The sequence below is a fragment of the Tiliqua scincoides genome, chromosome 6 (genome assembly GCF_035046505.1).
Source record: "Tiliqua scincoides isolate rTilSci1 chromosome 6, rTilSci1.hap2, whole genome shotgun sequence".
NCBI lineage: Eukaryota > Metazoa > Chordata > Lepidosauria > Squamata > Scincidae > Tiliqua > Tiliqua scincoides.
This window is the reverse complement of record NC_089826.1, coordinates 76,968,047-76,982,271: the sequence shown is the minus strand read 5'-3', so window position 1 is coordinate 76,982,271 and position 14,225 is coordinate 76,968,047. Positions and strand designations below refer to the sequence as shown.

Below are 14,225 nucleotides of genomic sequence, written 5' to 3'. Positions count from 1 at the left end.
TGATGTCTAGAAAGTGACCTGTTTTCACATTCTGTGGCAATTCCTACGGCCAAATTAGGTGTTTTCAAGTCTCTGCTAGTCAGAGCATCCAGTTAGCATCAAATAGCTGTAAACTGCTGACGGATGTTGCATTTTTAAGGGAATAATGACAGGCAGGTTCTTCTCCCACATGGCGTTTGTTTTCTCTGCAACATGGCAACATGTTTTCTCTGCAACATGGCGTTTGGGCCTCTTCAGCCTAGAAAAGAGACGCCTGAGGCGGGACATGATTGAGACATACAAAATTATGCAGGGGATGGACAGAGTGGATAGGGAGATGCTCTTTACACTCTCACATAATACCAGAATCAGGGGACATCCACTAAAATTGAGTGTTAGACGGGTTAGGACAGACAAAAGAAAATATTTCTTTACTCAGCGTGTGGTTGGTCTGTGGAACTCCTTGCCACAGGATGTGGTGCTGGAGTCTAGCCTAGATGCCTTTAAAAGGGGATTGGACAAGTTTCTGGAGGAAAAATCCATTATGGGGTACAAGCCATGATGTGTATGCGCAACCTCCTGATTTGAGAAATGGGTTATGTCAGAATGCCAGATGCAAGGGAGGGCACCAGGATGAGGTCTCTTGTTATCTGGTATGCCCCCTGGGGCATTTGGTGGGCCGCTGTGAGATACAGGAAGCTGGACTAGATGGGCCTATGGCCTGATCCAGTGGGGCTGTTCTTATGTTCTTATGCAAACACTTGTCTGAAAATCAATAAGGGGGTTGCAGGGAGAAAGTGGCACCTCTATCTAAATTGGACCCTTCATGAAGGAGACAGATTTGCTCACTTAATGAACAACTTCCGAACACGAAATGCTAGTACGGCAGTTGGCAGATCCTGGTTTCATAGAGCAAAGGTTTATAGCCATCTCTGATAAACGGTTCCACTCTGCCTAGCAGATAACATTTGGAGTGAACTGCGATAACATGATTGGGGATTGGATAATAAAACACTTTCTAAAGGCATAGGAAAAAGTCACTATATTGTGCCAGGTTGCAATCCTGCACTTATCTGGGGATAAACCCCACTGACTACCATAAGACCTGCTTCTAAGCATGCTTAGGATTGCACTTCCAGTTGCTAACTTCAAAATCAGAAAAGGGAGAACATTATTTTTCTCAGCATACTATTTGATGAATGCTTTTTTGTCTTGTTCAGACATTTATTGTTCAAAACATTTCCTTCTAGTACTTGAAAGATGAAGATGATGACCTTGTATCCCCACCTAACACAGAAGGAAACCAGTGGTTTAATTTCCTTCAAAATAGCAACCATCTAAAAGGTATTGCAAGTGGCTGGCAGTACTAACATTGAAACCCATATTTCTGTACAATTTATAGTCAGACCCCGGTCTCTGTGGGTCCAGCATCCACGGATTTGATTCACTGAGGATGCCAGCAGATATTGGAAACCAAATTTAAATCCTTTTAAAAACAAAGTGACAAAATAAGGGTTCCTTTTCACAGCCAAACCACACTATTTCCATGTTTGTAGAGCTGTTTTTAGCACTGAAAGAACCACTTCTGGGTCATGCAGATTCCTTTCTTCTCCCAGGCTTGCCCCAGAATGCATCAGATATCGGGGTCTGACTGTACATGCAATGTGGTGTGGGCGTGCATGAGAGAGAGAGATACTGAGTGACAAGAGAGGATGGGTGACACACATTGGTTTGCACAGATTCTCAGTTTAAGGATTTCGCTTTTTAAGGATTTCGCAGTTTAAGGATTTCGCTTTTCTTGGTGATATAGACTGGGTTACATGATGTATTTGGACCTTGTATATGGTCTTCCTATGCACGAAATCCCCAACATATGAGTTCCGTTCAGAAGTCGGAACGTATGTATCTTGAAACAACTGGCTCTTGTCAGCCAGCGCCATTTCGCTAGCACAAAAAGCACCACAGCAGAGGTGCTGCACCTTCATGAAAGTGCCCACACATCTGTAACTCAGGGAGCTAGTAGACTGTGAGGTTTCTTAAAGCAAGCAAATCGGTTGAATAGGATTCCGTTCTAGTTTGACAGAAATATCCCTAAAAGGTGGAGTGTTGGTTACTGTCAATTCATTGTACTGTAGTGCTGTGGTTTTCAAACTCCCAGGGAGCTTGAAAGCTGCAATACGTTCTTGCGGGGGTGCCAGGGGAAGGCAGCGGGGGTGAGGGGAAGGCAGCAGCACGATCCCCAGGATCGCACTGCTCAGGGAGGCTGCAGGGGCTTGGGTACACTTACCAGAGCCTCCTACAGCCTCCCAGGGGTGCGGGGAGCCCTGCACAGCTGTCCGCAGGGCTCCCCGATGCTTCAAAAGTGAAAGTGGAGCTTGCTCCCTGCCTCCTGCTGCCTCTGCCCCTTAAGCGGAAACAGGCCAGGGCCTGAAAAGCCCTGTTGTAGTGTGTAATAATCCCTTGGTGTACATTTCCCTGTGTTTTGTGTTTATTTGGTTTTATTTTATTAATAAGAACTTATAGGTGGTATTGTATGCTTTAATTTCCATAATTATTGCACAAATTAAAAAAACAAAACACCCATTGCATGCCCCTTAGTGTTCCTGTATGCTTTAGGAGAAATTTAGCTCATTATATTCAAGGAAATTTGCTTTGATTTATTCTTGCTTTCTCTTCTCCCCCACCTTCCCCCCACCCATGCAGAAATTAACAAGGTTGTGCAAACTTGGATGCAAATTCTCGTCCTGATCAGATTTGCATCCAGGAAGGCAGCACTAAGTATCGTGCAAACGTGCATAATTTAGGCTTAGCTGTCTGTGGTCAATTCTAGAAGAATCATTTTCAGAGTTCCTTGACAACTTTGTCAATGTTGAATGTGTGTAATTCCTGAATTGCATGAGTCTTGAGCCGCCCAGTGAGAGAGATCATTAGATTAAATTCCAAAAGCTTGTACCTGTTTTAGTGTATATACATGTCAGTGGTGTGTTGACACCAATGAGGAACATTTCAAGCACTTGGTCTAATTAATTAACTGAGTCAGAGCCCAATCCTGAGGTCTGCGGCACAGCTCCATACCGCGGACCTCAGTTGCAAATGTGCTGTAAGGCACGTTTGTGGGGCTCCCGCTAGAGCTAGTCCAGTGCTGGCCAGCACTGGGCTAGCACCCAGTAGTCGCTCAGGTTCTGCAGCTCCGCAGTCTCCCAGACTGCGGGGCTGCGGAATGGGAGGCAGGGGCATGGCCAGGGGCATGGGGGAGACGTTCCAGGCAGGGGGAAGGCGTGGCCGGGGGTGTGAGGGAGGCATGTCGGGGGAGGGAGAGAGGCGGATCTGCGGAGCTGAGCTCCACAGGATCCAAGGTGCTCGTGCAGGGCTGCTCGCCCTACACGAGCACCTTTACTTTAGCGCCGACCTTTTGGCCGCCTCTAAAGTGAAGCCCATTGTGGGACTGCTTCCCTTACTCAGGGGAAGGGGACGAACATCCCCTTCTCCCGAGGAGCCTCCCGCGGTAGTGCGGGAGGCTTAGGATCCGGCGGCAGCCCTCCATGGAGCCGCAGGGTCCGGTAGCACCGGGCAGCTCAGGATTGGGCTGTCAGGCAACTGTTTCTGTGTGCACCATATGCAGTATGTGGGTGAATTATAGTATGTGTATATGATAGCATATGTGTGAATATCATAATAAATTTGAAACTAACATAGGTGTATGTGCTTTTTCTTGAGATGCCGTTTCTAGAATCTGTTTTAACCAATAACATGAGTGAATAATCTGAAAAAGACAATTAATAAAGAACAACTTTTTTTCCTTCACTGTCGCATAATGAAGTTGTGTTTTTTAAAAATGTTCATTTTGCAGAAAGCCCTTTGCTGTTTCCATTCTATCCTCAGAAGTCACTCCATTTTGTCAAAAGGCAGATGGAAGGAATTATCGATCAGTGCCTACAAAAACCAGCTGTAAGTGTGCAATTGTGGGTCAGGTTTTGGTTTTCAGATACCTCACGGGTGTTCTCGGCAATTTCCCATAACATGTTGCAAGTGTTTATGAAAATACTTTTATATTGTTAGACGTTGATCTTTCAGACTCAAAAATGACCATTCTGGGAATTGCCGCCCCCCCCCCCATCAGAGGCAGAAGCCTCTCCCTTTCCTACCGGTGCTTTCTTTTAAGTGGAGGTACTGGAATTTGAACCTGGAACTGCCAGGCTCAAGGAATTTTTTTTTCCACTGAGCTAAGATAAGGAGGTGGTGCAATGTTAATTCTGCATTTTGAACGGTCGTGCTGTGTTGTGCTTGTGTTTAGAGATTGTAAGCCTTCAGGCAGGCTGATGGTTTTTTTTTATCCTCTGTGCAGCTCTTTAAAAAGCTAGAAGAACCATACTTATTTCAAATGCTAGAATAACAGCAGTGCCAGAGTTTAAAAACATTCACCTGCTTGTGTGCTGGTGGGTGTGCAGCTATAAGTAATTCTGTTCTCTCTCTAGGATGTGATTGGAAAATCTGTGCGCCTTGCATTTTGTATGCCCTTGTACAAAGAATCCAAAAGGTAAGGTGTTTATAAAAAGTCATGTATTTGTATTTACGTAGGCTGGGGTCCCAAGATGCACAATTGGAACTCCATTTGAGTGATGTGACTTTCATGTCTATCGTAGCTTCAATCCACACCTGAGGATTGAAGGATTCTCCAAAATAGCATGGGATGGAATTGTGGAAGGGGCGGCCTGCAGCAGCACAGCGAAATTGACATCAGAGAGGGATGCATGTGCCTTCCACTTACATCCAAATTGTAATATTTTTCTTATTTCTTTTCGATTCTAGTGAGGATTCAGTACCTCAGCTGTTTAAGCTTCCCTTTTTGTAAGTATGCAACATGGCTTCACTGCATTCCATTGACTGTGTGTTGGATTGTTACTGATGCAACTTTAAATTGTCATTGCAGGTGGAATGATAAATCATCCAATTTGCATTATGTTTTGTTCACAATGTGGGAAAACTCTGTTTCTAAAATATATATATTGAGGAGGCATACAGACATTTCGAGGTATGATGGCTGGATAATGTCTAGTTTAGGGGCTCTTCATTTTTCTTTACATACACCTGTCTCATTTAGTCTAATCTATTGGTGTATATATAGGGGTGTGTGTGTGTGTGTGTGTGTGTGTGTGTGCGCGCAAACGCGCCTGCGTGTATCTATCATATACATTCACACATATAGGTGTGTGGGGAGGCACTCTTGCAAAAAAAAACACAAAAAAACTCTTCCTCCCCACTATGAACTATTTTACTACCCAATCATTGCCACCATGATCCAAAAACATTTCACCTGGCAAAGCATAGGTGTGGGAATTAGCCCACTACCTGATATTAAATGGAATCAACAAAACCAAACTTCATTTATAAAAAGGTTGCTGAACAGGTTGCTTTATTCGCTTAGATGGTCTGTTTATTGCCCAGGAACATTGCTCCTGCCCCCAACCCAAACTTGCACACACCAACCCACCCCAGAGTCAGCCTGCATGGCTGCTGAGCCCATTGCTGGTGTCACTGGGATGGCCAAAGGGCCCACTGCCAGTAAACGGGCTGCCAGCTTCATAGACATTGCAGCTGCAGTCAAGTCCTGAAATTACTTGCACCTCTCCCGCAGCTTTCAAGTCTGGCTATATGGTTGTTTGGGAAACAAGAACACCAGGGAGTCATGTTCTAGGCTAGAAAGGAGGTGGGACCACACGTTCCATAGAGAAGGCTCTAGAACAAAGGGTTCAGTCATTGCCAGTGATGAGGAGGTAGCAGCAGGGTGCAAGTCTTTAGGGCTCTGTCTCTTCAGCCACTGGGGGAGACAGTAACCTGAGGAGGCTGTCTTGTGCTGGGGAAAGAAGTATTGTGTTGAGGAGAGGTAATCAAGTAATGGGAGAGGAGTCGTGGGAGGAAAGCACTCTTTAGCCCATTTCCTCCCATTCATGCTGTGCTTTTTATCACCCAGTGCTCTTTTAATTAGAAATGTGGCACAATCTACAAAAGGAGCTACCAGTATTGTTTATAACAGGGGTGCCAAAACTTTGGCTCACAAGCCGCATGTAGCTCTTTGACATATAATGTGTGGCTCGTGGAAATATGTTGGCTGAGCTCCTTTTTGCATCATAATTAATAGAAAAGCTAAATAAAAAATGTTCAAGTGTCATATTTATTTACTGGATATAAACTGAGAGTCCACTGGCTTAAAACACAAGTTTAATGTTCATGGTGAGTAAATATATTTAAGAATTTAAATGCTTCTTAAATATTTCTGCTCTCAAACATCTTCCTTGCGGCTCTCAAACATGCGAAGTTTATTGTAAGCGGTTCTTAGATTAAGCACGTTTGGCCACCCCTAGTTTATAGTTTGCTCCCAGAGTATCAAAGGATGTTTTGGACTATTGTGGATATTAAGATACACAATCTCAGGGATACAAGTTTCAGATGGCCATAAAAAATATGACTTCTGATTTCCATTAGTAGATGAAGGAGCAGTTATGAGTGGAATCGAGGCTAAGCAAATGGTCTCTTTTAATGTTTGTGGTGCATTTTCAGATATTCTTCAATGTCTATGAAAAATTTCAAACTTTTGTTTATATGGTAACTTTTCTCTTTCTCTTCCTCCCAACCCCCACTCCCCCTCAGCTCTGCTAATAATGGACTACTCGCTATTGATTTTGGAAATTCTCTAAACAACAGTATTATTGAGAATTTAGGCACAAGGTCAGTATATCTAAAGTATAAAAGTTGTTCATGCAGAACTAACCTTACCTGATCAAATGATAACTTACAGTATTTAATTATGCCTTTTATACATCATAGAAACGAGAGCCTTCCTGTATGCTTAAACTGGGGAAATTAGGAATGCCTCTTGTGAATCTGACTTTGATTATGCTTTCAAATTGTGCTCGTTTCTGAGCAGGAATAAAAGCAGCTGCCTCTCACTGAATCAGACAATGGTCCACTTACTCAGTATTAGTGATTGGCAGCACCTTCTTCAAGGGAGGCACATACAGTCAGGGGAGGCTGGAGAGGCAGAGCCTCACCTGTCATACTCCAAGGAAGATAGCCTCAGTCGCCTCTGTGATTGTGCGCAATTTCCACCCACTTTTTGACGGGTTGCATGATCGCAGGGGAGCTTGAGCTCTTGCCTCCTTTGTGATCACGCAACCACTCAGAAACCGGATAGAGCATGTGTACAATGTGATTCTCTGTGATTGCACATGCACTCCACCCTGATCCTGAGTGGTCACAACGATCACAAGTGAGGCTGAGCTCTCCTTCTGCGGCTCTAGTATCTGCTTGTATAGTAACAGGCAGCAAGAAGAAAAGGCACTCTTGCGAAAAAAGGCACTCTGTTGTGATTGGCAGGTGCTGCAGCTTCCAGGTAGCCTCCAGAATGCCTTGCGGCACCACAGCAAGTGCCTCCCCAGCCATTCATTCACTTCACTGCACGTCACTGCTCTAGGGTTTCAGACAGGAATCTTTTTAGCCCTAGCTGAAGATGTCAGGAATTGAACCTAGGACGCTCTGCATGCAGAAGCATATGGATTGCAACTTTCAGTGTAGCAAGTATTGTACATGGTACATGGCAACCAAGCCAAGAATGTGACTTTCCCAAGACCGCGTAGGAAATTAGCAGCAGAGCAACGTGGCCAACATAATTACTTTCAATATCACATTGACCACACAAAGCCTCTTGCCTTTTTTGTACTCACCTTAGACTTTCACATTGGTTGTCTGTTCTTGACTCTACTTCCTTTTAAGAATTGGCAGACAACAGGCTGTTGTGGCTGGTTGATAATGCGAATAACAAGCCATGATCTTGAGCAGCGGTCAAAACTTGTGAACACTGCATAGCGTTAAAACGGTCCCCGGTTGGACCAACGCTTACTGTTCTGCTGTGCAGCTCACTAGAAGCCTTTCTGACCATCACTGCATGATGCTCTAAGAAATTGGCATCTGTAGCTCACTGTCCCAGCAGGCTTTGCACCTGATTTCCAGGCAGACAGGACTGCGGAGTGGGTCATGCAATGGTGGTCAGAGGGGCTTCTAGCAAGCAGCATGGCGGAACAGTATGTGCTGCTCACAGTGGGGAAGGAATCAGTGTTGCGCCAGATCCGGCCCACGGGTCATGGTTTGGCAAGCGCTGATCTTGAGAGAAATTCAAGCTTAATTGAACAGAATACTGTGCAGGTTCAATACCAATTTTAGCTCTCCCAGAGCCAACTTTGCTGCTTTGCATTACAGAAAACATATTGCATAGTTAGGGATCTTCTGAATGTCTGAGTTGGATATTATTCTCTGTTACAAAGGACTGTCGCCTGTTTCAAGAAGGGAATGGACCAGTCAATTTAAATTTTCATAGGAATAAAAACATACTGAAGCAGGACACTTGCAGCCTGCCAGTATATTGTGAATCAAGGGACGTTAATTGCTTAGCCTTAGAGCAGTGGTATTCAGACTGGGGCATCGCGACGCCCCAGCTTGAGGGTCCTGGTCCCTTTCCCCTTAAGGGACGGGGGCAGCCAGGAGGCAGGGAGGAAGCAGTGAAGGTTTTGCAGAGGCAGAGCGCAATCTCTCCACTCCCATTTTCCCTGACCCAGGGAGCCCTGCAGGCACTCGCGCACGGCTCCCTGCACCCAGGGACGGCTGCTGCAGGGATTGGAGGGTGCACCCCAGTCAGAAGAGAAAGTGGAGCGATCGTGCTCTGCTTCCGGTTTAGCGGAGCGGGGTGCAATCGCCCCGCTTTCACTTTCCCTGACCTGGTGAGCCCAGGGCTTCCTGCACCCCTGGGAGGCTGCAGGAGGCTTGGGCAAGTGCACCCAAGCCCCTGCAACCCCCCTGAGCGGTGCGATCCTGGGGATTGCGCCACTGCCTCCTCCCTGCTGCCTCCCCCCTCCTCCTCCTGCTGCCTCCCCCCTCCTCCTCCTGCTGCCTCCCCCCCCCCGCCCCCAAAAAGGCTTACTTCGGGTTTCAAACTCCCTGAGAGTTTGAAAACTGCAGCCTTAGAGGGTAAAAGAAAAGATTTAGACTTTTTAGACTCCACAGGTGAATACCCCAATAAAATAGTATGGGCATTTTGCAGTTCATTTCAACAAAAAGACCTTTCTAGATTTTTTATTTTGCACGCTTTTTATGTTCCAGTTTGGCCACAATTTTAAAAGGCTTTTTGTCTTGCCATAGTTTCTACAGCTGTCTCGACGCTCACTTCTACGATGATGAAACCATAACAGTAGTACTTGCTGAGAACGTGGAACAAGAGGGGAAGGAGAGAATTTTGGCTCAGCTCCCTTTGTCATCCATATATACAGAGGAAAACCAGGAATCGGAATTCAGTTGGAATTCTGGTCAAAGGTGCTGATGAACTGAACTGTTAGCTTATTTAACAGTTAACCCTCTTTTACCTTTATCCTCTGTTAGCTTATTTAACACTTAACCCTCTTTTATTTTCACTCTGCAGTCTTTTTGCAGGCAGACTTAAGAGAGATGCAGACTGTTCGAAATTGGCAAACTGAAGATTCCAATTCTATGTTATGGGTTTTTCCTTTTTTAAGTAACAACACAGTGTTCCTGCTGCAGTATGCAAACACCGGCTTTTTCATCCTTGTAGTTAGTTTTTTAAAACTTTCCACTGTGTTTGTGGACACTTTGGGGCATACTGTGAAATAAGGGTGGAGGGATGTACTGAGGAAAAATGGCTGTTGCCCCTGTATGTGTAAGAGTAGAACATTACTTCCTTTAGCACAAGTGATGTCATGAGAAACAGTGTAAGCTGGGTTATGTGCTGATTAGTAGCTTGAATGTTCATGAAGAGGTAAGGACACTATTGGCCTAATGGCCTAACCAGTGGGTCATTGAAAAGAGTACTGAGATCATGCATGTGAACTATTTTGAACACTAAAACATGATATAAATGCTAGATGTTGTTCTGGTTAGGTTTGTATTTAGAATGAAGGCCTTTATCTTACCCATTCTTATATCCTCAAACTTTTTTCTTGAGACATACAAAATTATGCAGGGGATGGACAGAGTGGATAGGGAGATGCTCTTTATACTCTCACATAACACCAGAATCAGGGGACATCCACTAAAATTGAGTGTTGGAAGAGTTAGAACAGACAAGAGAAAATATTTCTTTACTCAGCGTGTGGTTGGTCTGTGGAACTCCTTGCCACAGGATGTGGTGATGGCATCTGGCGTGGACGCCTTTAAAAGGGGATTGGACAAGTTTCTGGAGGAAAAATCCATTACGGGTTACAAGCCATGATGTGTATGTGCAACCTCCTGATTTGAGAAATGGGCTATGTCAGAAGGCCAGATGCAAGGGAGGGCACCAGGATGAGGTCTCTTGTTATCTGGTGTGCTCCCTGGGGCATTTGGTGGGCCGCTGTGAGATACAGGAAGCTGGACTAGATGGGCCTATGGCCTGATCCAGTGGGGCTGTTCTTATGTTCTTGCAGACGGTGGTGAAATCAGACCAACTTTTTTCTTGCAGACCTTGGATACCATCAGTATATTTTGATACTTTGCTAAAAATGGGCAAGGAGGACAGCTAAGACCTGAAAGAGCAGGTCCTAGATAAAATCTAGGAAATAGTAGGGGGATAACTTGCCCCCTTGAACATACATGTTATAGGGTTGAAACTGAAATTTTTGTTTGAAGTTAAAATTTGATGTAGACTTACTGCATTTCATTCTGGTTCTTAACTAGGTTGGATGAGCAGTGCGCCAACATACCTACATGTACAGTGACCATAGAGGGTCAGTGGAGGGTGCTGGAGAACATGAAGGCCCAGTATGTAGCTGTGAATGGTATTCGAAAAGTGTCTTGTGTGGTAAGCCTCCCACTGACAAATTTTGCACTTCCTCAGTTTTAGTGTGGCCTTGTACAGGACTTAGGGCCCAATCCTATCCGGCCTGGCACCGGCAGTACACCAGTGCTGCTGGATCCAGGTGTCACAAACATAAGGCAGATGTAAGGCACATCTGTGGCACTCAGTGAGGTGGCGCTATTGGCGCTGGGCCTCAGCACTGGAAGAAGACACTGCAGGAGCAGCCGGTGATAAGTTCTGCCACTACCTGGTGGTGAGGTGTTTTGAAGCAGGGGGAGGGTGAGGAGGAGGGTGTAACTGGGTGGGGGGGAGGAAAGGGTTGGGCCTGGGAGGTGGGCAAAGATGGCTGCAGCCCCTGCCGCCATATCCTGTCCTCCCACTTGGGCCAGCCAGCACGACACAGGCCTCCTCCACTTTGTACCTGCTCAAAGGGAGCAAAAACTTCCTTCCCCGAGGAGATTCCTAGTGCTAGCCTGGAGCTCACAGAATCCAGAAGCAGCCATTGCTGTGCTGTTGGAGCCCTGGGTGCAGGGCTGGATAGGATTGGGCTTTAAATCTCTCCCCTAAATTCAGTGAAGAGGGAAACGCAGCAAGCCTGGGACAAGGAAGGAAGGAAGAAAGAAGAACGTTTTGTAATTCAAAAAAAAAAATTATTTTCCATTCTCAGAATACGGACTCAATGTAGAGTCCCTTCCTACGCTTATTACTAATGAAATAAAGAAGTTGCTCAAAGAAAAAATTAGCCTTTATTCTAAGAGGATGGATTTATGTATTATTTCCCTAATGTCATCTGCATTTTGGTTTCATGTTTATGAAACATCTTTTGGTTTGGAAAATTATTTTATAAATTTAACTGCTGCTCCGTTACGGAAAGCATTTACGGCCCTTGGCTTTCAATGTATGCCATCGGCCTGGTTGGAGGGGAAATATAATAATACCCCCTTTTATCAAAGAGTTTGTCTATGTGGACTAGGGGTTATTGATGATATCTTTCACTATTTATTTAGTTGTCCCTTGTATGAACATCCTAGGAATCAATTTCTTGCTGGTATACTTAGACTATTGCATGATAGACCCTTGCCTGTTCAGCTATGCAGTTTGCTTGCGGGTACAGATGTTACTATCACCTATCAAGTAGCAAAGTTTGCCAAAGCTGCAAAAAAGATCCGTGCAAAACTCCATAAATCTTAAGGATGAGTGCTTTTATTGGTTATTGTTATATATTTTGTTTTCTTTTAATGTATTGCGACGACCTATGGTTTTAAGCAAATAAATTGAAATTGAATTGAATACCATTCTCAGATAACTGAAACCATGGATATGGGGGGGGGGGAGCTGCATATGCTTCATTCAATAGGTCCATCAGTTTTCATGCATTTTATCTTTAAAATATGCTGCTGGCATGAGTGCTGAAAAGAACTCTAACTGAAAAAGTGTTTATGTGATGCTGCATATTTCATTTGAGCAGTTTCTTGAAAATAAAAAACATCTCTCGTTTTATCTTTCATAATGTTTCCATAGCTAAGCTCAAACCTCCGGCATGTCCGAGTGTTTGAAATGGATGTGGAAGACGACGGTGAGGCTGAAGAGGAAGAAGAGGAGGAGACAGTTCAGCATGTGAAAGCAGGCCAGGAGCTCGACCAGTCTGCAGACAACACTGATGATTGCATCTGCATTGGTTCTTACAGCCTGACCAATGAAACAGAAGAGCCTGAATCGAACCTCGATACTTGAGACTATCTCTAATTTGAGTTTCTTTGGAAAAAGATATTTTCCAAATACAATTTCTTGTGTTAACAGCCGTGTTGCCTGAATAGCACAGGGGAGAGACAACCAACTCTCTCCAGTTATTCCTGCAAAATATATTTCTGTTTAAGATTTAATACAGGATTGGCCGTATGTTCTTTGCCATTGCTGCCATTTCCTCTTCCCCATCATATTGTGGCCTTCAGATGCTCCTCGTGTGAGGCTCTCTCAGATGCCTCTATGATCACCTTCCTAGTCTGCCTTTTAAAGGAAAAAGTGACAGCAAAAGGTTTTGAGTCCTATTTTTTTTTTCAGTGTGTGTGTTGTAATGGAAGATGTATTTATATATTTTTTAAAGAGTATGTTTTTCTGTAGTGATTGTCACTCTTTGTGTTTCTGTGTTTCATTCATTCATTCACTCATTCATAGGTTTATACCACCCTCCTTCGAAGGAGCTCAAGGTGGTTTACATAGTTCCTTGTCCTCACAACAAGCCTGTGAGGTAGGTGAGGCTGAGAGAGAGCATAACTGGCCCAAGGTCACCCAGGAAGCTTCGTGGCTGAGCAGGGGTTTTAACTTGGGTCTTCCAACTTTCCAGCACTGATTCAGTGGTGCCGATTGGACATGCACTGCATCCTGGGGGGGGGGGGTGTCACTGAGCCTTCATCAAGTCTTGCACGCGCACATCCAAGCCTACTGAAAGCAGAGTGTTGTGTTCATTGTTACTTTTCTGAGTAGTCAGTGGCTTGTAACCGGAGACTGTTGAGGGTTTTAATGATGAATACTTGAAAGCAAGCATCATAGAAATGTATAAAAGCCTGACAGGTTAGCTTTGCATTTTTGGAATAGCTGCTGCAATCTCTTGACATCCTGGCTTGCAGATCTTGGTCAGGTGAATTTGGTTTATCTGAAAACAGAAGTTTGAAGGAAGTCCCTTACATTTCCTCTACCTGCCTGAAAAAAAATAACAGAGGCCCTTGCAGTGAGAGAGCATTTATTTGCCCTCTGTCAGAGGTGCTTTTCCCTTCAGTGTGCAAGCATGGGAAAAGGCAGTGCTGCTTCCCTTGCACTGTGTTTGTGTGTTGCCTTGAATATCTGTAACCTTATCCTTTACATCTAATTTCTGGTTCCCTTTGATGTCAGTGGCATAATTCCATGCCTCTTTTTTGCTTCTTCATCTGGTTCCTGCTCATAACATTGAACTCTTCTGTTTATTTTCCCTTCATTGCTCTCACTTGCACGCATTATCATGGGTGACATCACCCACCCATTGCAAAAGTTAATGGGATTAACCTGTCAGGGCACACAACAGCAGCAGACAAAGAAAGTCTTATAAAGTGAAAGGTTCAGTGCAGTTGTTACTGTCCAAGATTAGCAAATGCTGCTTGTTTGGGTGCATGTATGCATACTGAATGGCTTGTTTCTATCGGTTCATAAACAATATGAACTAGTGTAACCCTGGTTTCCGTGGATCCAGCATCTGCGAATTTGACTCACTGTGGATGCCATGAATACCAGGGGAAAGCTACTTTTGGTTTCTCATCAAACTGGAAGTGGCTTTCTGAAACCTCCTGGAGGCCTATCTGCATACCTATTTGCATACCTGCAGGGGGTCCTGGAACAGATTTCCTGTAGATAAAAAGGGCAGACCTGCATTCAGTTC

The 14,225-nt window shown here is 44.6% G+C and overlaps 1 protein-coding gene across 1 annotated transcript in view; it reads left to right on the top strand.

Annotated features, from left to right (window-relative positions):
• Positions 1–12,699, top strand: part of ANAPC4 (anaphase promoting complex subunit 4) — a 33,542-nt gene extending 20,843 nt beyond the window's left edge. The window contains exons 21-29 of the mRNA XM_066631757.1: positions 1,230–1,323; positions 3,830–3,927; positions 4,455–4,516; positions 4,789–4,827; positions 4,910–5,011; positions 6,628–6,705; positions 9,169–9,339; positions 10,696–10,819; positions 12,338–12,699. Coding sequence (XP_066487854.1) covers positions 1,230–1,323; positions 3,830–3,927; positions 4,455–4,516; positions 4,789–4,827; positions 4,910–5,011; positions 6,628–6,705; positions 9,169–9,339; positions 10,696–10,819; positions 12,338–12,550 — 981 coding nt within the window. The 3' untranslated portion in view covers positions 12,551–12,699. The remainder of the gene's footprint in view (positions 1–1,229; positions 1,324–3,829; positions 3,928–4,454; positions 4,517–4,788; positions 4,828–4,909; positions 5,012–6,627; positions 6,706–9,168; positions 9,340–10,695; positions 10,820–12,337) is intronic.
• Positions 12,700–14,225: the final 1,526 nt, after the last annotated feature.